Below are 22,319 nucleotides of genomic sequence, written 5' to 3'. Positions count from 1 at the left end.
AGCCCAAAAGTAATAGTCTTGATTTTCAGACAATTGTATCGAATGGTCATACGTTTTATGCTGCGCAAAGATTCAATCAGTTTAATCTTGGCCATCATAAGAAGTGGGTTATTGATGTAGACAAATGCTCATGTACCCTTTACAACTCTTTTCATGTATGTTATTACCAAAGAAGAAAAAAGCCAATCAGTCACTCAATAGTGTCTGACAGTGAAGTCTAGCAAGTAAACGGGTTTCCTTGCATAATTTGAATATGAGGACACTGCTAACGTTTAAATTTCACAGATAGGACATACATGACATATTCATAATTCCTGCAAAGTTCTACAGAATTTGAGGTTGGCTGCAAAAGGGACATAGTACCTTTAATGGCCACATAAATTGTATTAAGAAAACCCCACAAATTACAAGAAATGAATATTTTAGGATAATACCTCACATATCTAACTTTAATATATACTCGAAAAAGCAATGTCATTAGTGCATATAATTTGGGGGTGGGATGTTAGTAGAACAATTATGACACAAAGTGAACTACGTCTACCGCTAAAAACATGATTTTCATCTGTATTTCGATTCATTAAATCTCAATCAATTAACGTTCCTGTCTCTGATCAAACTACGACAATTACAAAACAGCCATTTTCTCTGGCTTTAAATTATTGCGTTGATTCATAACATTCTCCTTTTACATTTCAATCATTAAAACGACAATTAGACTCGAGCATACATTGTTTAAATATATATAAATATCCAAATGTACACATGTGGGCCCTGTTGCATAAACTATTACTAGAACACAACGACTGCCACAATTCAACAGCAAGTTTGCTTTAAAACAACCGATCAAATGTCAGAATTTCAGTAGCTTTCTTGTTATTGATGACAGTTCAATGAAACAGGGCCTTTGATTTTACAATGCTTGCAACTCGTCTGATTCAAAGATCATAATATACAATGAGATGTTCGTTGATCATACAACATACTTATCACTATATCTGTACAGGACTAGCACACATGACGGTCATACATGTAAAGTCATAATAATCAAGGGAAGCAATCTTATATACAACACTATATATCATACATGACAATATGGAATAAATAGATGAGGAGGATATCTTATGGCTTTGCAAAATACAAGGTCTGAAAAACTGTGACAATCTGACACATTTTTATAATTCTAACAACAACATGTGGCCGGATACACTCTTTTATAGCAAACAGCAATGCTCTTCAAGCGCTATGCCTAATACATGTGTGTGTTTGTGTATCACAGTATGGAAATGTATCTGTCAGTACCTCATAATGAACGTTAATAGATGATGAGTACTATTGGTAGGAAGATAGATAATGTTAATTACAATCCCAAACGGGGGAATTTCACAAAAATCATTAAGCATCATGTACATCTACTAATCAAGATAAATATATATATATATATATCAATACATAAAATGATCATACTACTTGCAATTCTTACATTACACTTGTTATCATTTGCAAACAATTATTTACATGGATTTCTTCTGGCATATTGGATTTACTTTCCACAGCATGTTATGTTACAAATACCTTAACTTTGATGAGTACATTAAAGTGCTGAATGTTGATTTGTTTTTTCATTACCTTTGAGTAAATGCTTTGGCTTGTGTATATATATATATATATATATATAATGAGGTACATATCAAGTACATATCTTTCCTTGCTTTTTATATGATCATCTACACATACAAATATGTCATTGAGTTATCTTGACATCTTTATTTCAAAACTGGAAATAGTTTTCTTTGATAAATAACAATGGCTACATTCATTCTCCAATAATGTGGTCTTTCACTAGCATAATATGATACAGAAAAACATCAAACATAAAGAATTCCATGATGTTTTATATGCTAGATATCTAATCAATGTATTTGGTTTGAGAGAGATGGATATATTAAAGTGAATTTATCTGGACCATATTTCATAAAAACTTGTTATCAATAACAAATGCCACATATCTATGGCAAATGTGCTTTTAGCCAGTCAAATAGAAGGAGTTGAGTAGCTTATAACGATACTTGTATTTTGCTATTGATAACACGTTTTATGAAACAGGACCCTTGTGTCAACATGTTTGATCATCACACAAACTGTCAATTTGAATCCAGTAAGAACCACCATACCAGGACAACCCCTGAAATCACTAGACACATCAGAATTACAGGTTTTCCAACAAAACCACCTAAAAACTACTCAACCATACAATGCCTGACATAGCCTGAACTACTGTATTAGAGAATGTTTTCCTAAGGTTATTCTTAGTGGTGAGATTGGGTGTGCAGAGTTACAGAAAGATGCCTCCGTTATTGAGAGATGTATTGAAGCTTTACATATATTTACACAATTGAACTTTAATAGACAAAACTTTCATTGACATCACCAACAGTGACTGTAAGAGGAAAATCCTGAAAAAATAAACATCCTATCTGCTGCAGAGAATGAATAGAGGTGAAGTTATACAACAAATAGATATATTCCACAATTACACAAGTTGATACAAGATTAGTAAATTAGGCAAGACAATTGGTGTACACCGTATATATACTGCATCTACTCACATATTTGAATACACATTTACAAACAACAAAAAGCCTACCGGATTTTAATTTCACAGTTCTTTCATCTTTACAGGCTAAGCGGAGCACTGGTCCTCCTTACATCTGTACATGGTTGCCACTGGTTTTCTATCAATTTTCAGAGATCTTTTCAACGTTAAAGAGGAGGTTGGGTTCTGGGAATGGTAAATAATAATTTGCAAGCTTTTTCATTCTCTTCATGTTAGCGTGGAAGAGTATGATAGAAGAAGAAAAAGTCTTCTGAAAAGGGTGAATCTTCAAAAGTCCTCTGAAAAGGGTGGATCTTCAAAAGCCCTCATATTTGAAATTCACAAGTAACAGCTCAGGATTGTGGACCACAACATTAGTGTCACATGTCGTGCAGACCCATATACTCATTTCTGTGCACAGTGCATGTGACCTTTAGAAAAACTAGACCAATTTCTTATCATTTTTACGATTCCAAACCTCACAGTATACACCAAAGCTTATATTCCACATTATTAATCTTCCATACGGTTTACTTCACAATGCAATCGCATGACCAGAACTCAACTTGATCTTTAATGGAGATGGTGCAATAAAGTGACTCCTTGGCTTTGCATGACTGAAGATAATATATTATAAACTTAAACAGAAAACACAAGAAGGTAACAAAATCAAGAAAATTGAATCAGACACTCTCCTGATAATAATACTAGAAGAAATAACTTATAAGGAAAGAAATTAATGTGAAGCACTATTACTCTTCCACTCCTTCAAGAAGATTATACGAACTTATAAGAACTTCATAACTCCCTCACTATTAGCCTGATTTTTATTTCAAACTTTTGCCTTTCTGTTTCTCTCGTTTTTCTGCTCTCATACCAGTGAAATTATTACAAGGGTCAGATTGCCCTCTATTATGTACTGGTCTAGTAAGCCTATCAGATATCAGGTATATAGCTATGTAGACAGTCTAATGAATAGTAAGCTACACACATATCACAAATATAAAGTATCTGTCTTTTCTAACATCATCATAAGTAATAATATTCGAAATATAACATATATAACAATAAACAGTTATGTAATACAATTTCCTTAATTTTGGAGACACAAAAAAAAGTCAAAGTGATGAAAAATGTATAAATCAAGAAAAAATGTTGTTGTATGGATACATGAACCTGAGCCTCAACTTCACAAACTGTAAGTTTGAAACTTGCATATCTGGAGTGTGTTTCTGACCAACTGATAATACTTATACCAGGGAAAAATCAAATAAATATTTGCGGGACAAATTCTTGGCATGTAGAATCTCACAGATACAGAATCTATGACAAAAGTTCATGGAAAGAGGAGAGCCACAACTATGTCTCTTCGTAGTGTATCATCTCACTGTTCTAGTGAGGGACGTGTCGTGATACAGTGAAACCAGTCTATAAAGACCACCCAAGGGAGACAAGAAAAGTGGTCTTTATAAGCAGGTGGTCTTTATGTACAGGTTCCTTTAGTACATGTTTCAATGAGAAACCATTTTCAAGGGAAACAACATATGTGGTCTCTGTAGATAAGTGGTCTTTGTAGACAGGTGGTTACTAGAGCAGGTTAGACTGTATTACTGTTCTAGTTTCTTGACTACCCCCGTGGCCTCTTTGAGCGATGAGAACGACGAGAACGTCTTGGTGATCCAGCTATTAGCATTGCCTCCCGCCTGGGCATTTCTCACCACCTGGACCTCCGTTATTGCGTTGTTAAGCTGGTGTTCCAGGTCCTGGGCCAGGCATTGAGACTCAACCAGCTGTAGCTTGGTCTGAGCTAGCTCCAACTCAAACTCTCGGACCTGGTTCAGAGCTGCTGCTAGCTCAGGTTCATCATCGACCCCTGAGGAAGGTCGAGGGTCGGTCGGTGATCTCTCGTACTTGCCGTCTTCACTGATCAATTTGTTGCAGGTATCACAGCTCTGTAACTTCTCCTATCAAACAAAATCAAAACACAATGAATCAGTGCTAGTACCAAACAGTCTGACTATACCATGACCCATAAAGCACCCAAAATTGCGTGCTTGATCTTGTTATTGAAAACAAGTCAGAAAAAATCTTGAAAACCAGAGATTTGAACCTGCCATCTACTGCTTGCCGGGCAGCTACTCTACCACCAGGCTATCACTGGTCCATGGCACAGTCACGATGAACTAGAAACAAATACCTCAGCTCTCCTGATTCATTCTGACTTATCAATATTCATCAGTCCACCATTAGGACAATAGCTTTGAAAGCTAGGCTTCGTGGAAGAAGTTTCAATTGTTGTAACAAATTTGTTTGGCTTTATACAAGATCAAGCACGCGATTTTGGGTGCTTTACTGTCATTACTCTTACCACCTCATGAGCTGGATATTTGGACAAGAGAATATACCAACAGTAAAAGACTACCACATGGCATTACTACAGCCTCCAATGTCCATCTCATAAACTGATACAAAATCTCTACCACTGTAAACAATAGACTCTGTCTACCAAATGATATCATCCATTAAGAGCCGGGCCTTAACTCCGTGTTAAAGTACATGAGATAACACCCTTCTGGCTCCAAACACACAGTCATGTCCAGGGGGAGGGGTGGGGGTGTTTCGTAAAGACTAAAATCAATTTTAAGCTGGACTTAACTATGACAGGCCATTCATGCCACTGTTTGCTTTCTCCATTATTTTTTCCTTCATTAAAGAATGATCAAAAAATGTAAATTCTGTAGATTTGTGACCATTATTTGTACGTCTCTTGAGAGACCAATGACAGTGAATGGTGAGAGCAAACGGTCGCATGAAAGGCCTGCCATAGTAAAGTCCATCTTAAATATGATCTTAATCTTTGTGAAACACCCCCCCTGGATACTCTAACCAGGTTCATTATATCATCTAAAGACAATCCATAAGAACCCTGGGGAGTGTTTCACAAAGATTCTAAGTAGAACTTAAGCTCTAAGTTGGACTTAAAAATTATGGAGAGCCATTTGTAGCCTACATTCAAAGCAAAAATTCAAACGTTTTAGACTTTTCATAAATTCCACATCAAGAACATGAAATCTCCCATGATAATAGAAAATATGATTGATTTGAATCAATATTTCATGCCTTTTAAACTAACTTTTACAAAATATTTTCAAAGATGCTAACGGCTTTCCATAATTGTTAAGTCCAACTTAGAGATAAGTTCATCTTAGGATCTTGTGAAACACCCCCTGGTCTAATACTAGTCTAGATTGCACTGAGCACAGTTTCTTACCCTTAGATCCAGCATTGATTGCTTGGCTCCGGTCTGTTGCTTCTCTAACCTCTCGCTCAGCTGAGAGCAGATCTGTTTATATTCTCCTATGATGGTGGAGTTTCTCTTAGACTCAGACTCGGCCTTCTCCGTCTCTCTTCTATACATCTCCTTCACCTACGAAATCATATATAAGATGATATTATCATTAATAATTTGATGAACTCAAGATTATTAACCAAAGCACTATGATATGTTTTTTCCTATATGTCTTTGTAACTAAAATACATTGGAGGTACCCAAAGATTCAAAACAAGAATTTTACAATCTTTCAGCAGCTTTGAAACCTCATCTGCACACCTGGGCCCGTCTTATATGGCAATCGCAACTTGTATGTGATTGATATCATCCACAACTATGTACATAAGAGATAGGAGATTGCTAACTTGCGATTGATTGGAGAACTTACGATTGATCCAAATCAATCACAACTCTTTATAAGATGGGGCCTTGGTTGACAGATGTAAAACTATAGAAAGTGTAGGAGGTACATAAAATTAAAGAATATAAAGAAGAAAAATATTTTCAATTTCTCTTAATTTTCAATTAATAGCCAAAAAGTTACCTGAGCAGTCTCTGAGCCCAGATGTCGCTTCTCTTCTTCTGAGTCATGGAGTGCTAACCTGAGAGCCTTGAGTTCCTTCTCTAGCTCATCTGCACGATCACGCTCCTGAAGGAAAGAAATCATGATAGAAACAAAAATTATTCCGACCGTAGACACATCTCCTAGTGGGATGAGGTACCAGGTACCGTAATTAATGTTGTATAAACCGCCCTCGTGTATTTAAACCGCACCCCTCTCTTTTGCCCTTAAAAAAAAATTAACTGCGAGGTGCAGTTGAATGTGTAAGATCATTAATGTAAATTAAAAAACATTAGAGGACCTAGGATAGAGCCTTGTGGTACGCCATGTGTAATAGAAGAAATATTGGAGGAATTATTATTATTATAAACTACATATTGAGATCTATCAGAAAGATTACTTTTAAACCAAGATGACAGACAAATTTGAGTGTTGTTCTAGTTTCCAAGTGGTGAGTAAACACACCGACTACTGAGCTGGGAGACATTGCCAGGCATAGCGCCAGGTGGAGGGGCATAAATTGAAACTTATTATTATTATTTTTTTTTTTTTTTGTACCTGTGTATAAGACACACCCCCGACTTTGAATTTTTTTCGGCGGCAAAAAAGTCTGGTTAATACAACGTTAATTATGTTACATGTAAAGATGCTTTTAGTTGCTGTAACTCTCTAGGAACTAGATTCCACCTTAGTCTTGTGTCCCATGAATGACTGCTTTCAATACAGTTCTGTAGTCAGAGAGCCACACTCACGCCGGGAAGGGTGTCATGCATATGCCATGTATTCATGTTTGCACCAGAAGGGCCAAAGCGTACACTTCCCGTGTGTTGCCTTGCCCCCCCCCCCCCCCCCCCCCCCCCCCGCACTCTTTTACTTTGCAAGAGAAGGGCTTTTAAATGTTTCTCATTTTTTAATTCTGATGTGGTTGTGTCTCCTCATCCAAAGAGAGATCAGTTATATTCATCCCATCTCACCGGACTTCATCTGTATACAATGGTCACATGTTCAATTTGACACCTTCATATAATGGTTTAATTTCATCTCTAGTAAATAATCATAAACACATTTGATTAAGAAATGGTTTACACTAATAAGAAACACACCCTCACATGAGCACATCTACTACTTTTGTTGTAATCCATTTTCAATTGCCAATAATATTTTTTTCTTCAAATCTACACAATATTTTTTTTACTGAAAGGGTGAATACATTTGAATTCATTTGAAATGATCCGTCGGTACCTTATCTAGTTGTTTCTCCATCATGAGTTTATGTGTGATGAGTTCATGGGCAAGTTCATCGTTCTCCCTCTCCAAGTGAAGATTGGCTTCCATCATCTGCTTGTTCTCTCTCTATCAATAAAAACAATCAATCAAAATATATAAACAAATAAATATAATATAAACAGAGAATCACAATTCTCTATCTCTCTCTCTCTCCTTTCACTCTCATTCTCTCTCCCAACAAAGGTATGCCTCTCTCTCTATATATATATATATATATATATCTCTCTTCCTCTCTCTCAATAAAGATATGCCTCTAGTACATTTCTCATTGCTCCATCTACATTTCTTCTTGTAATATATAAAAATGAAAAAATACATGTCAATAACTTTCCATATATATATTAAAGAAAAGTCTTCAACATTATTACCCTGGTCATAGCTGGCAGCTAATTATGTAGCGCTCTGGCATATCAGGTACCCATTTTATTGTACATTTATACCGCCGCCCGCCGAACCCTCAAAGCAGCCACCAGCCTCACAGCTACAATGCACAGCAGACGACAGCAGACTACAATGCCGCCTACGTCGGGGACACACACAGCGTCTCGCCGACAGCACACCCCACTCATCGACTCGAAACTCTCCTAAGTCCGCAACCCGGAGACTCCAGCCCAGACGGACAGTCAGACGAACCAGCCGACCATCCATGCCCACTCCCCGATGACTCAAGCCGACACGGTCATCCATTTTTCCCTGACGTCTACACCCCGGTGACTTAAAGTGACTCGGTAACATTGTTGAAGGTTGACGAAAAAAATTGCTTAATTTTTGTATAAAATGTTACTTACTATATTCCTTCTACTATACTAACCCTCTGACATGCAAAAAATCCTGAACAAATTCTCAAACCACAAAGATATCTATGGTTTTCTTTGAAGGCGTCGATGTGAGGTACCCTCTAACAGTGATTAACAGTAAATTCTCCCAACCATTTTTGAATTTTCCCAACCGTTTTTCCATGAGAAAAATACATAAAACAGGCTATAAAAATATGTCAACACTTAACTGTCTGGAATGGAATGTAGAGCCATTTTATTGCTTTGTGACGATTTACATTCACCTAAAATGTAATTAAATTGTCCTTGTCTTGATGCTGAACATGCTTTGACCAAGAAGTTACTAACTTCTTGCTTTGACAAGTAGCAGAATAGGAGTAGAATAATATAGTTGGGAGAATTAAGGAATCGATCGGATCAGTTTTTCCCAATTTGTACCATAAATAATGATCCGTTTTCACTCAAATTTTCAGTTTATCTTTAATTGTACATCTAGCATTGAAGTCACTACCTTAGCACTACTATCTCTCATCTGAACAATGTTACAAAGTCCCTTTAAGCTCACGCACGCCAGCTATTCTCCACTCCTGACGACGGATAGTCAACCTGTTCGAAACGCCGAGCCACTCATCCTCTCCAAGCACTATAGTTCTCCTTAGAACTATATGCTAAGAAAGATAACAAACAGTCCTTTTCAGGACTACACTCCCCCAAGAAAGATTACCGAGTCAGAGTCCTTTGCAGGACTCCTCAAACCTCTCTCTCTCTCACACACATGGTGCACCCGCAAACCTACTGTATATGATCATTCCTGTTTTTATGCACATTTTATGTAAACATTGCATTATTGGTCCCTGGACTACTGCATTGTACATTGTATATGTTGATATTAATAAACCGAAATTGAATTGAATTGAATTTACACCTGGGTGGAGAGCGGCAAAAGTGGATGAATGACATGCCTGTTGGTACCAGGGTGGGATTTGAACCCTTGACCCTTGGATTAAGAGTCAAGTGAATGAACCACTGGACCACCACACCTCCACGTAATTCATCATTTATATACAGAATTATAGAGTGGTGAAGTGTGACGTCATCAAAAATCTATTTTTAGAATTTCTCAATTTTTTCTTCATTTTCCAAAAGAACATTTAAAATAATGTCCAAATGTCGAAAACCAATTGAATATGTTAAGAATTGGCTGAGATATAACCATCTGAATAAATATATGTCCTATGGGAACTCAGTGTTGTATGCTCTGGCTCCTAATGGTTAGGAGGCAGAACATATAACACTGAGTTCGGCATTTGGACATTATTTTTGATGCTCTTTCGGAAATTCTAAAAATAGATTTTTATGACGTCACTGTTTCGGTACTCTATAGGGATATAAGAGGTAATTGTTGATTTACCTCTAATCTATCGACGGGGTCTTCTCTCTCCTCCTCCTCCTTCATGGCATAGAATTCCTTCTCATACTTCTTGAGCTTCCTCTGACTCACCTGCAGATAGATAAACATACATGTAGATCTTATTATATATCTTTAGGCCTGTCTTCATCAGACCAAAGTTGCAAAATAATCTGCTATTTTCAGACTCTGGATATTTTTCCCGAAGCTTGAAATTGCAGCTTCACCAGACCGATACGCTCATCACAAACTAGTTCGGACGGGCGCAAATTAGCCTGCTATTTCCCAAATAGCGGGATATTTAGGAAACAAGACCAAGATTTCTTGGGATATTTTCTCAACCAAATATCCTCCGCTATTCGCAACTGTGGGCTGATGAAGACGCAAATTAGTTAGCTAATTTGAGATCGTGTAAGTTAAAATAGCGGGTTATTTTCCAACTTCCGTCAAATGAAGACAGGCCTACTTTCACACTCAACATTTTGATGATTTATCTGATCGTTAAACAGGAGCTACAGTTGGATTTATTAAGGTATTTGGGCATATAAATTGATAACAAAATACTGTAACTGAAAGGTTGCTCAATGTAATTTTGCAATAGATTTTTTTTCTTCAAGGCAGTCATTATTATGATGACCCTAAAACCTCACAGTATATATATATAACAATTCCAGTGTGTTACAAAAGTAACAGTTTCCAATCACTTCCAGAGTTTCTTTCACAATAAAATCACATAACCAGAACTCAACTTAATCTTTAAAGCGAGACTGCACTACTTGTAGCTACTTGCGCCCCTTTATATAGCCCACAATGCCTAAGCGGTACGTGTTAATCCCCCATGGTTCCCTTTTTTTAATGTTATTTGAGAGCTGATTTGATGAGATAACCACCTGCCAGTGACCACGCAGGGAGGTCTAATCCCCCTGGCCAAAGTATTGCAGATAGGCTTTAAGATGTAAAAAGAGCAATTACCTTAGTAGACATGGCGACCTGCATGAGTTCCACAGCACTCTCATCTGAGCGGTATTTCTTAGGGAGTGTGACCCGGAAGAACTTCAACACACCCTCAAAATCCTGTCCAAGAAGTTCCTTCTTAGATAACTGTATGGTGACGAATCACAAAAGAATTTCTTAGAACTTTCAATTCACATGGTATTAAAAGAAACACATACAAATGTGAGCACCTTTTATAAAGTAATATGTTTTCAATTCACTCTTTATTTGTTCTTCCTCACAGGGAAAACAGGAAATGAACGTAATCAATGAAATTTGAAGAAAACAAATTACTTCTAACCATCCCCTTGCCAGGAATGATTTCACCAATGTTACTGCAAGCTGGAATAGCAAATTTTTATCACAAGTAACATGAACTTTTTACAGACTAACAAATATAAAATATCTTAAAATTACCAGAAACATAAGAAGTTTATCATTACTATAAAATATAATGTTTTTGAACATGTTACTAAATCATACATTGTTAATTAAGGCCATCTTCAAAAATCTCATAAGGTACTAACATGTAAAAAAACAGAAGAGAATGTTCATTTTATGATGTTAAGATCACATGTCTTTTACTGCATCTAATAATATACATTATATGCATGCATTACATTCAGATTAATTACAAATATTAAAACAAACTATTGATAATCAAATGATGAAGTTTGACTTACCTTCAGGAGAGCAAGTGAGACATGGTATATGACTATCATTCCCTATACACCATCAAACAAACAAACAAACAAAGAGACAAAGAATACAGAGAGTGAGAAAGATATTCAAAACAATCATAAGAATAACACCCCAATATTGCATTTATTTGGTATTATTCACTGAAGTTGAACCTTTGAAACACAAAACATACCAGGGCTACGTCTTACAAAGAGTTGTGATTGATCCAAATCAACCGCAAGTCTTCTTATCAATCGCAAGTTTGCAATCTCCTATCTCTTATGTACATAGTTTGCGATTGATATCAACTCTTTATGAGACAGGGCCCAGAACAAAAAGACACTTATAAGCCACCTAGACACACTTTCACTATCTTTGAATCTGAAAATACAAGCCAATGTGTCACTCAATTTATATTGAGTGACTGCCCTCTATGTTTTGGTTTTACCAGGGACCAAGAATCATTGATCAAGGACTTGCAACCTCCTTGTCTTTCAATGCTGACAAGCTCTTCCTACAAGCATTGCCACAGGATGAGCTTCAGTCTAAAGGGACATTAACCCAATTTCAAATAAACAACAGAATCTCTTGTTTTTATAGCTCGGAGGGTAAACATTGATTTCATTCACTGCAAGGGAGTTTCTCACATGAAGTATAGATCAACTGTTACCTAGTCGTTAGGATAGAAAGTAAGATTGCATTTCTTTCATTTCTTTTTCCTTCTTCTTCTTTTATAAAACCTTTTTCATTGAATATCCCTTCCAATGCAACAGATTTATAAATAAAACAGATTTCCTGGCACAATTTATGTATCGTTTTCTTTTTCATTGCTCATCTTTGATAATGTCAAACTGTACCATTCACCAAAAACATGACAAACATTTTTTGCAAAATATTTAGTTCATCAAAATCATTCGCACGTATTTACAGCTTTGTTGAATGAATACTTGAATGATTATTTTCAAATATTCACAATATTTAGAAGTATGCCTCCATGAGCTGCGTTAATTCATACCAATGCTCTATGAATGCATGGTTGAGAGAGAGAGGGAGAGAGAGAGAGAGCTTTGGGAATGTTTCAACAGCAAGTAACTGTCTTTCATTTCTTTTTCTGGGTTAGTCACACATGTCATGTCCCGATTCATTCAGTTTTATGATATTTAATCTGTGCTGTTAAGCCCCAATGAAGCTTTAAGAGCAAATAGTATGAAAGAAGGTCTTGGGGGGAAAAACAAGAAATTTAGTAAAGTACTACATCTTATTACATTGAACATGACATCATTGTATGTAAACAGAGCTTGATGGATGCATAGCTACAAATAACTTTTCCAAGAGTGGTCCACAGGAGGTTTAAAAATGTAAAGAAACTGGTTTGAATTGTCATCGTGCACGTTAAAAATCAGTAACCAGTCAATTCATTAATTCATTAATCATTCTCAACCAAAATGATTTTTTAAAATATTAATCATAGAATGTGTTTGAAAATGCTTTAAAAAATGGATCAGATTACACCAAAGTGCATCTAGGAAGCTTAGAGCTCTTCAGCAAACCCTAAGGGGTGGCCACAGGGGACTTTATGCTCCACATACATCAGTTCATATTCCTTCCATGTCTCAATCTAACATGTTAGATTTATGTTTGTGCACCACGCTAGTTTCCTGACATTAATCTTTCTTTGTGAATTGTAAGTGAATATAATATGGTTTAGATAAAATGCTTTTAAGCTGATCCACATAGTGGCATCAGGAGTGGGATAGCATTAATATGAAGGTAAGTATCAGGGCTAGTTCATACTCTTCTTCTCTCAAAATCACACATAGTATGTTAAGAGACAGAAGGATGCTAACTCATATAATTTCACCCAGAGTTAACACCCTCCTAGCTTCAAACAGACAACATTTCATTTGGTCATCCACCTTTTCTTTGCACTACACTAGCAAGTCACCCTGCTATCAAGACTCAACTAAAAAACACTTAATTTCTCTCTAAATCCATCATTTCTTGGCAGACATACTTCTTATCTAGATCTTTCGGACCTGGGAAGTGTATATTTTTTAATTGTACTGGGGGGCGTTTCACAAAACTTGTCATCAGTGACAAATGACAGTTTTTGTTATAAGCTACTGAAATCCTTGCTTCTGATTGGTTACTAACAGATTTGTCACTGATTTGTTGTCATTTGTCATTGAAAAAAGGCTTTGTGAAACGGGCCCCTGGTTTATGAGGATGTTTGTGCATACCTCTGAGAGGAAGACGTCCATGATGTGGAATACAGTGTGAAGAGGAAACTTGGCAGTGAAGAGAGTCAGGAACCACTGAGAGGCAAACATGTGGGTCTCTATCCCGATGTGAACAAAATGACTGTACAGGTCTGGTACATTGTCCTGGGAGACACCAACACAGGATGAGAGAGAGAGAGAGAGAGAGAGAGAGAGAGAGAGAGAGGGAGACGAGAGGGATGAAGAGAGAGATGGGGAAGGGAGAGAGGATTGGAGGGGAAAGAGAGAGAGACGAGATGGATGAAGAGAGAGATGGGGAGGGAGGGGGATTGGAGTGGAAGGGAGAGAGACAATAAAGAATAAGAGGTGGAGGGGAGGGAGTGAGGGAGAGAAAGAGAAAGAGGGAGAGAGAGAGAAAGAGAGAAAGATAGAGAGAGAGAGGGGGTAGAGGAATGGAAGGATAAAGAACGAAGGGAGAAAAAATATAGTATAATAAAGCGAATGAGAGGTAAGAATACAGAACATTTAGAGAGAGAAAGAAAGAGGAATGATAGCAATGGGAGGGGAGCGCAGGTAGGGAGGAAAATAAAAATTGTAGTTAGAAAATAACAAAATAACATCCCTTAAATGATTAATATATGATTATTATAAGGATATCACAACAATGTAGTTAGAAAAGAAGAAATAACATTTTAAAAATGGTTGATATATAATTTTGCATGGATATCAAACAAATCTGTTTTTTGTTTTACTACAAAAAAATCAACCTTCACCAGTACGAGGTTAGAGACCTCTTTTGCAACCTTTCTGTGAGTCAATCTCTTAGACTGGACAATGTTAATATATAGCATGCTCCAGATGACATGACAAAATAAGATTTCTTATAACGAACATACCCCCAAGGGTTCCTGGGGGTCCTGCAGTAGTAGACAATATACATGTACATGGCTCAACAACCGACACATGTAAACTTATCGTTCCGAAATCTAGACTCTCAGCAGCTGAAAAACGTTTTTGCAGTAGCCAAAGACCTTAGACAACATCCCCCTTTCCATAAGGGAAATTACTTTTCTTGCTACCTTCAAAAGATCTATCAAAAGTTGCCTTTTCCCCAGCGATCTATGTGATCTACTTCCTGTGAGACTATACATTTTGTCCTCTTTTCATATATTTTGTATTTGTAAGCCCTATGGTATTTTTAGCGCTCCTAAATATTCTATATCATCATCAAACACAAGGTCTTCTTTGTGACTGTACCTGCATGTAGGCATATCTCAACAACAGCACAACACCTAAAAAGTCTGCTACTTTTACTCATGATTGTTATCAAGAAGATAAAGGACATGTGTCAAAGCATATGATATTGGATTATTTGATAAACAAAAAATGTGATATAAGTTCCACCATTCAACAATAATTTAAAAACAGAACTTGTGTATATTGTTCCGTAATACTAATAATAAAATTTCACAGCTGTATCAAAATCTAAAAATCTGGATGCCATTTTAAAAGTGAATACTCTTCAAAGTGACCTTCAGAGGCAAGTGAATTTTCTCAGGGATTGAGTTTCAGGAATTCTTAAATTTTTTGATAATTCATTATTGAAGGAAAAAATATTATCTAAAGATCATAATTGTGAGAGCAAACAGTGGCATAAATGGCCTGCCATAGTTAAGTCCAACTTAAAGTTGATCATAGTCTTTGTGAAACACTCCCCTAGTCTATTTAAAGTCTTGAATTATCACTGATTATTTACCTCCAGAAGTCGATCTAACTGGAAGAATTTCATGTGAAGTTCCTGGAAATTATTGACGAATAGGTCCCTGAGCCCCTTGTCATACATGATCTTCACCAGGACTGCAAACGCTTGCTCCTCAGGCATCTGTATGGGATAACATAATCAGTCTTTATCTATTCAAAATATTACAGTATATATCATAGTATGATATTCAAATAATACATATCATAAGATGATGAAGCGGATCCTAATCAAATGATTGGTTGAGAGCGTACACGTGACCAGGCTTTATTTTGCCTAACACGTAATTTTACTAATGACCTGTCATTAGTAAAATCATGTTATAAACTTCATTTTATGAAACAAATAATAAATCATCTTATAAAACAAATAATGCACATCATTTTGTTCGGGCATTAGTAAAATTACCCACACTCGATACCTTCGAAACAGTCCAATGGGCGTTTTAGACTGTTCCGAAGGTACCTTGTGTGGGTAATTTTTACTAATGCCTCCACTGCTGTGTATCATTTGTATACTAATACATAGAATATATCATATGTTTTGGGCCAAAAGGGCATTGAAAGGGCAATCAAATTAAGGGCTTTAACATGGAAATAACACCCTACCGGCTCTGTACATATGATATTTAATAGAGAATAGACACAAGGAACGTATTCAAGCCTATTTTATATTCAGCTACATATTAAACTGACTCACAACATAATCACTAAAAGAAGAAAAAAAGGCAGCATAAATGATGGATAGATAGATCTTCTTTGGATATAGGGAAAATTGCATTATACTACATGATGAAATCTTAAAATATAAATTTATAAGTCAACAATTTTTTCAGTTTATATAAAGAAGGAAAGACGGAGAGAGGGAGAGAGGGGGAGAGGGAGAGAGGGGGTGGAGGGAGAGAGGGGGTGGAGGGAGAGAGGGGTGGAGGGAGAGAGAGGCTTGTTGGAATCTCACAACTGGGTTTTACATGTACATGTATATGCCTTGAGTAATCATGTTTTTCCCCATTATGAATAACATGGATGTGTATGTATATTGGATATGTAAACATTCCCATCGCAGTTGGATAACAGTCTACTTTGATGTGATGTAGATGTAAACAATAGGAATATCATGCATCATGTCTATCACCATGGGCTTTGTAATTATCTTGTACACGAGTAATCTAATCAAGAGCACTCAGGAAACATTTCCTGAAGTCTCTTGTCACTGCTATGCACACGACACACAATTATTTTTGTACTTTTGACCATCCCCTAGTACTCAAGATGCAAGTGTTCCAATGTTGGAAAAGTGTGTTAATTTCATTCATACACTGTAGATGGATGCTTAATAATAATCTTTAAGCTAAACGATAGTACAAGTCAGGGACCATGCTTTTGCTATTGCTGCCTCCAAACTATAGAATAGCTTGCCAATAGCAATATGAAGCTCTCCATCTCCCAATGTCTTGAAATCCAAATTAAAAACATATTTGTTTAATGGAGAGATACAATTTTGTAGAATTTAGTAAAAATGGAGCTCTGAACCAGCGCAGATGAATTTATTTGTAAAAAAGCTGCGCTATATAGATTTATTATTATTATTATTATTAATTGAAAATAAAAAGTTGTTAGAAAATTTTGACAATATAAACTTTCTTATTTGTCATGTTCACCTCCCTGAAACTTCAAGGACCCTCTTTGAAAAGAATTTTGAAAGATATTCACAAACATTGTATTTTTATTTTAAAATTTCTTGATTGCCTGGGCATACCCTGATAATTTTGTTTTGTTTGTTTATTTATTTTAATTTCTGCATTTTCAAAATGAAAAATAATCATATACATAAAGTAACAAATATTTCTTCATTTTACATGATTATACGTTTTTAAGTACATTGAATAAGATGCATACAAACACAAATATAATTTCAATGAAAAAAAAAGAAAAAAAAAGAGAAAGATAAATTACAGAAAATGCAGGAGACCGCCATCATGAGCGGTAAGCTTGAAATCGATGGCGGCCTCGCAAATCTACAGGAGGGAAGGCTCCCCGCAAGCAGCTGGCAACCAAATAATCAATAAATATTCCTGACATAACAATCCTCATTGGTGGATAGCAGAATTCATGCGAGTGAGACCAAGTTATCACTAATTATACAGATGATCAAACTTCTGACGTATTCATTTCTTCAAATGAACAATCACGATTACCCCCTACAGACTAAAAGTAAACATGTTGTTCGTCATCAACAGTTATGAAAATAGATGAGCAGTTCTTTTTCAAGCAAAATGGTATCATCTCTTACACGTCTATGTGAGATGTTACATGTACGCCTTCATTCATCTCTTTCTTTGGTTGTCTCATTACCCCTGGGCATTGCTTTAGGATATAATGTACAAGTAATACATCTCTTCAATCTTAAAAAACTTATTTTAAAAAAAAATCAATTTCTTTGAAGGTAATAACGAGTCCGGGTCCTCACTAATTATAAAGATGATCAACCTGCTGACGCATTCATTTCTTCGAATGAACAATCGAGATAACCCCCTACAGACTAAAAGTAAACTTGTTATCCGTCATCAAAAGTTATGAAAATAGATGAGCGGTTCTTTTTAATCACATTGTTATCATCTTATATAAAATCAAATTTAAAAAAAGCTAGGTGTATGGTGACCTTGTGTATACCACATCCTTCATGACACACTGGAGAGATCAAGCCTGAATTCAGCCAATTTAATGGCCTCTAAGTTTGATTGTTGGACTCTTTAAATAGATGCAGTACTTTATGGGTCAGGAATTCTCACTGTCACTGACTTTCTGGCTGCTAGTGCCAAATATAATGAACAAAAGAATTCTAGTGTTGTTTTTTTAAACATATTCAAATGCTGACAAAGGAAAATAAAAGAGCAATAAAAAAGGACCCCCAGCCGAGAGAGATGGGGCCGGAAAAAAAAAGTAGAGATTACCAAATTTAACAGAGTGAATGAATAATACAAATGCACTTTCAAAAGTTGATTCTCCTTAAAATCAAGATCCGGATCCATTATGAATAATGGTTGAGAATATACGGGTCAATTTTTGTAAAGCCATGTGTCATAATACATGTACATGACCCCCAAGAGCACATTTCATAATACATGACCCCCACGAGGCAAGGAAATTTTTTTTTCATTTGCAATTCTACCTCGTAACGTTCATGGAAAGTGCATATTGAAACTTGCTATGAATTTTACAAATTTGATTTTCTTCTCTACAAACTTGCCAATGTTTGTTACTTAGAGCAATTTATGATGTCTTTACTTTGCTTCAATGAATAATGTATGAATAGTATCTGACTCATATAATTTCTGATCTATTTTCAGAGTTGGCAATATTCATGAACAATCAGAATCATATAACCCAATTATTCAAGGATAACATTGTCCGACCTACCTCGTCATCCTTTCCAATGACAGAGCCACAGACAGCAAACAACTCGTATGTTACCATAGCAACAACCTTACAGTTCTCAAACTCTGTTTCAAGCTCATTGTAAAAAGGCTATTTTCGTAATGTAATAACATTTAATGCATACGTCTTTGTGAAGTGCCTGATACATATTATTCCATTCACTTGTAACAAATAATTGCATGTCATTAGTCAGAATGTGAATTGCAAACGGTATATGTTGCTAGGCTAGATATACATTAAGGCTTACCCTACCTAACAACACATTATAGAAGCAGTTTGCATTCTTACAATTGAAATACAATTATTGTTAACAGATGAATGAAATAATTTGTATTGAGGCACTTCAAAAAGACGTATGCATTAAATTTGGTTACATTACAAAGATGGCCTATCAGACAATGTAACATTTATATTACTTTGTGTCACTGTACTCTTCGCTAAATGGGTAGAGAACTGTCGCCCCCCACCCCCCCCCCCCCCCTCTTAGTCAGGCGATTGCTTAATTTATAGACTTTTGTTTTATATCATATTTTATCGGATAAATTATATAAAATATGTGGCCGTCAATCTATCTTACATCAGTTACATGTTCAGATGAAGATGCCAAAACTTCAAGTTCAAAGAAAATACAAGCATTGTCAAAGATAATGTCAAACGAGTGCATTCCACATAAGATTGTTCAGTTGATATATGATTTATCATATCAACAATGAGTTTTCTCGCCAAAGTTTGAAGATAATAATAATGTTTTTTGTTACCAAGGGAATGTAAGTGATGTATATTGATTATGAAGAGGGATTAACCTTGTCAATGAAGCAGATTGTTATGATTCCTTTGACCCTATACATCTCTGCACGTATGAACAGTCTCTGTACCTACTGATTGATATGGTCCTATAGGGACGTGCTAGGCGACAGGTTATACTACAAGACAGTATTCGCTCTCCAAAGAAGAACAAAAATAACATGTATGAAACAACACTGATAAGTTAAACTACATGAATGTGAACAGCCTTGACAATCATACCAAGGGGAATGAGAAAATAATATCTATACTTTAATGATTGTAGTAACTATCTTGCACCATTTTTTATATTCCAATTAAGATCTCTCATCATTGGTTGAAATTATGTTGTTATTATAAATTTCAATGTTTATCCAAATATGTCTTTCCTTCCTCTTCTTCTACTTCATGCTTTATTTCATCTGTCCTTTTCAATTCCCTGTATTTTTCCATTTCCTTGATGACTCTTTTGTGTAATGTTATTACTAGGTTTTATATTATTGTGCATATTAAGGTATTTTATCTTACAATTTTTCTATGTATTGTATTTTAATGTAATTTTTTATATTTTGTAAATTCACTTTGTTTCAGCCTCTGACTGATATTTTGAATATATATTTTTTGATCAATAAACCAGTTCAAACCCAAACAATAAATGCTTGCAGACACCAGAGTCACAACTCTCACCTGATTTGACATCTCTTAAGATTACATGTAGGACTTGATACTTACATGAAGCCAGAGGACAGCAGCCAGGAATGAGAGGCCTTGGGTATAGCCAACATCATTGTCATACACCGAGTAAGCCTGTATTATTGAGGAGAGAGAGAGAGAGATAGTTGGACAATGTTATCATGAACATAGTGGGAAAGAGAGAGATATATATGTAGTCACACTTTTCAGAAGAATGCATGAATATATCCAGAAGAATAAAAAGATGGAGAAAGAGAGATGAGATCAAAGAAAGAGAAAGAGAGGAGATAGAGGGAAGAGAAAGAGAGAAAAGATCAAGGGAAGAGAAAGAGAATGGGAAAAAAAGATGGGATAAACAGGGAGAGAAAGATAGGATAAACTGAGAGAGAAAGAGAGATAGAGATACCAATTTGGAGTGACAGGGGACATAGAAGAGCTATAGGGAAGATTGAGAACAAGTTAGAAAGAGAGAGAGCATGATAAAATAAAGACAAATATATGAGAAGAAATCAAAGTTAAGGAATGGTGATTTTTTTTCTCAATGAAAATGGTAAGGAAATCATTGAAGTGAGATATAATTCTGCAAACAAACAAGAAATAATGTAGTAAATGCATTGAGAAAGAGAAATAGGTCAACCTTTAAAAAATGGATGGTCACACAGTACAAACGAACCGTGTGAATGGCTTAAAGCAGGAAAAACTCACACATGTTCAAGAATTGATTTTTACCTTGGGCATAACAACACAAAATAGAATACCATCACTTACTGACATCGATTGGGGTACAGACTTTTGAAGCCTGTCAACAACAAACTTCCTTAAATAAAAACAAATTTGCAGCTTCCATCCTGAAATAATGTTGGTCAAAGTTTTCGAAAAGTCTTAGATTATTCTAAAAGTAAACTTCCTATAAAAGAGGAGTAGGTGGCCTCTCAATCAAGGTATGAAGAGCAAGTTGACCTAGCTGGAGTACATACATAACCGAAGTGCTAACGTCATATTCACTCATTGTCCAAGTTACTGTTCTTAAAATAATAGAGCCTGTTCATGAGGTTCACCACAAAAATTGCTTTAGCAACGGGCTGGAGCAGGGCAAATTCAGTGTTGGGGCTGATGTGATCACTACGCCATTGTTCACCACAAAATAGCTTGGAAACTGCGACCTTGACAACTTGGCCAGTATGAAGTCACACTTTGGTACTCTCTGGTACAGTCAAACCTGCTTTAGTGACCACCTGTATAGAAAGACCAACTGTCTACAAAGACCACATTTTTTGTTTCCCTTGAAAATAGTTTCTCATTGAAACATGCACTAAACGAACCTGTACATAAAGACCACCTGCCTATAAAGACCAATTATCTTGTCTCTCTTGGGTGGTCTTTATAGACAGGTTTCACTGCACTTACCTTACTGATCTTGTACATAGCATCCTGGCCACCTTCGTTCTCATTGTAGAACTTCTCATGAGCGGTGAAGGTTCTGCTGATGTCCCTCAGGATCACTTGCTCTGCTGGAGACTCCTGTTAAGATCAAGAATACATTGACAATGAATTAATTCATGTGAGTAAAGTTAATATCAGGCGTTGATCATATATCTGCACTGCACCGCAATAGTACAACAAAACACCTGATGATGACCTGCACTGCACCGCAATAGTACAACAAAACACCTGATGATGACCTGCACTGCAACTGAAGAACAAGGATGACAATTTGGCGAAAGTTACCTCCTAACCCCCTTTTCAATCTACCTGTGATTCCCCCAATCAACTATATTCAAGAAAAAAAAATCA

General features: G+C 36.1%; 1 protein-coding gene across 1 annotated transcript; it reads right to left on the bottom strand.

Moving 5' to 3' along the window:
• Nucleotides 1-541: 541 nt before the first annotated feature.
• Nucleotides 542-22,075, bottom strand: LOC579317 (rab GTPase-activating protein 1). The gene is made up of 11 exons (XM_030998247.1): nucleotides 21,933-22,075; nucleotides 20,565-20,639; nucleotides 15,610-15,735; nucleotides 13,875-14,018; nucleotides 11,637-11,678; nucleotides 10,933-11,061; nucleotides 9,964-10,053; nucleotides 7,732-7,842; nucleotides 6,472-6,576; nucleotides 5,868-6,023; nucleotides 542-4,560 (listed from the first exon to the last, which is right to left on the bottom strand). Exons 1-11 carry the CDS (start codon nucleotides 21,948-21,950, stop codon nucleotides 4,204-4,206), a joined length of 1,353 nt encoding a protein of 450 aa, XP_030854107.1. The 5' UTR covers nucleotides 21,951-22,075; the 3' UTR covers nucleotides 542-4,203.
• Nucleotides 22,076-22,319: the final 244 nt, after the last annotated feature.

Source organism: Strongylocentrotus purpuratus, unplaced genomic scaffold (genome assembly GCF_000002235.5).
Source record: "Strongylocentrotus purpuratus isolate Spur 01 unplaced genomic scaffold, Spur_5.0 spur5_scaffold_4, whole genome shotgun sequence".
Taxonomy (NCBI): Eukaryota; Metazoa; Echinodermata; class Echinoidea; order Camarodonta; family Strongylocentrotidae; genus Strongylocentrotus; species Strongylocentrotus purpuratus.
This window is presented reverse-complemented; position numbering and strand designations above follow the sequence as displayed.

Excerpts from the sequence above, each read along its gene's own strand:
- LOC579317 (XM_030998247.1), bottom strand. Across the intron at positions 7,843-9,963 it reads ACCCCGTCGATAGATTAGAG|AGAGAGAACAAGCAGATGAT; the intron begins GTAAATCAACAA and ends TTTTATTGATAG. Across the intron at positions 4,561-5,867 it reads AATCAATGCTGGATCTAAGG|GAGAAGTTACAGAGCTGTGA; the intron begins GTAAGAAACTGT and ends TTTGTTTGATAG.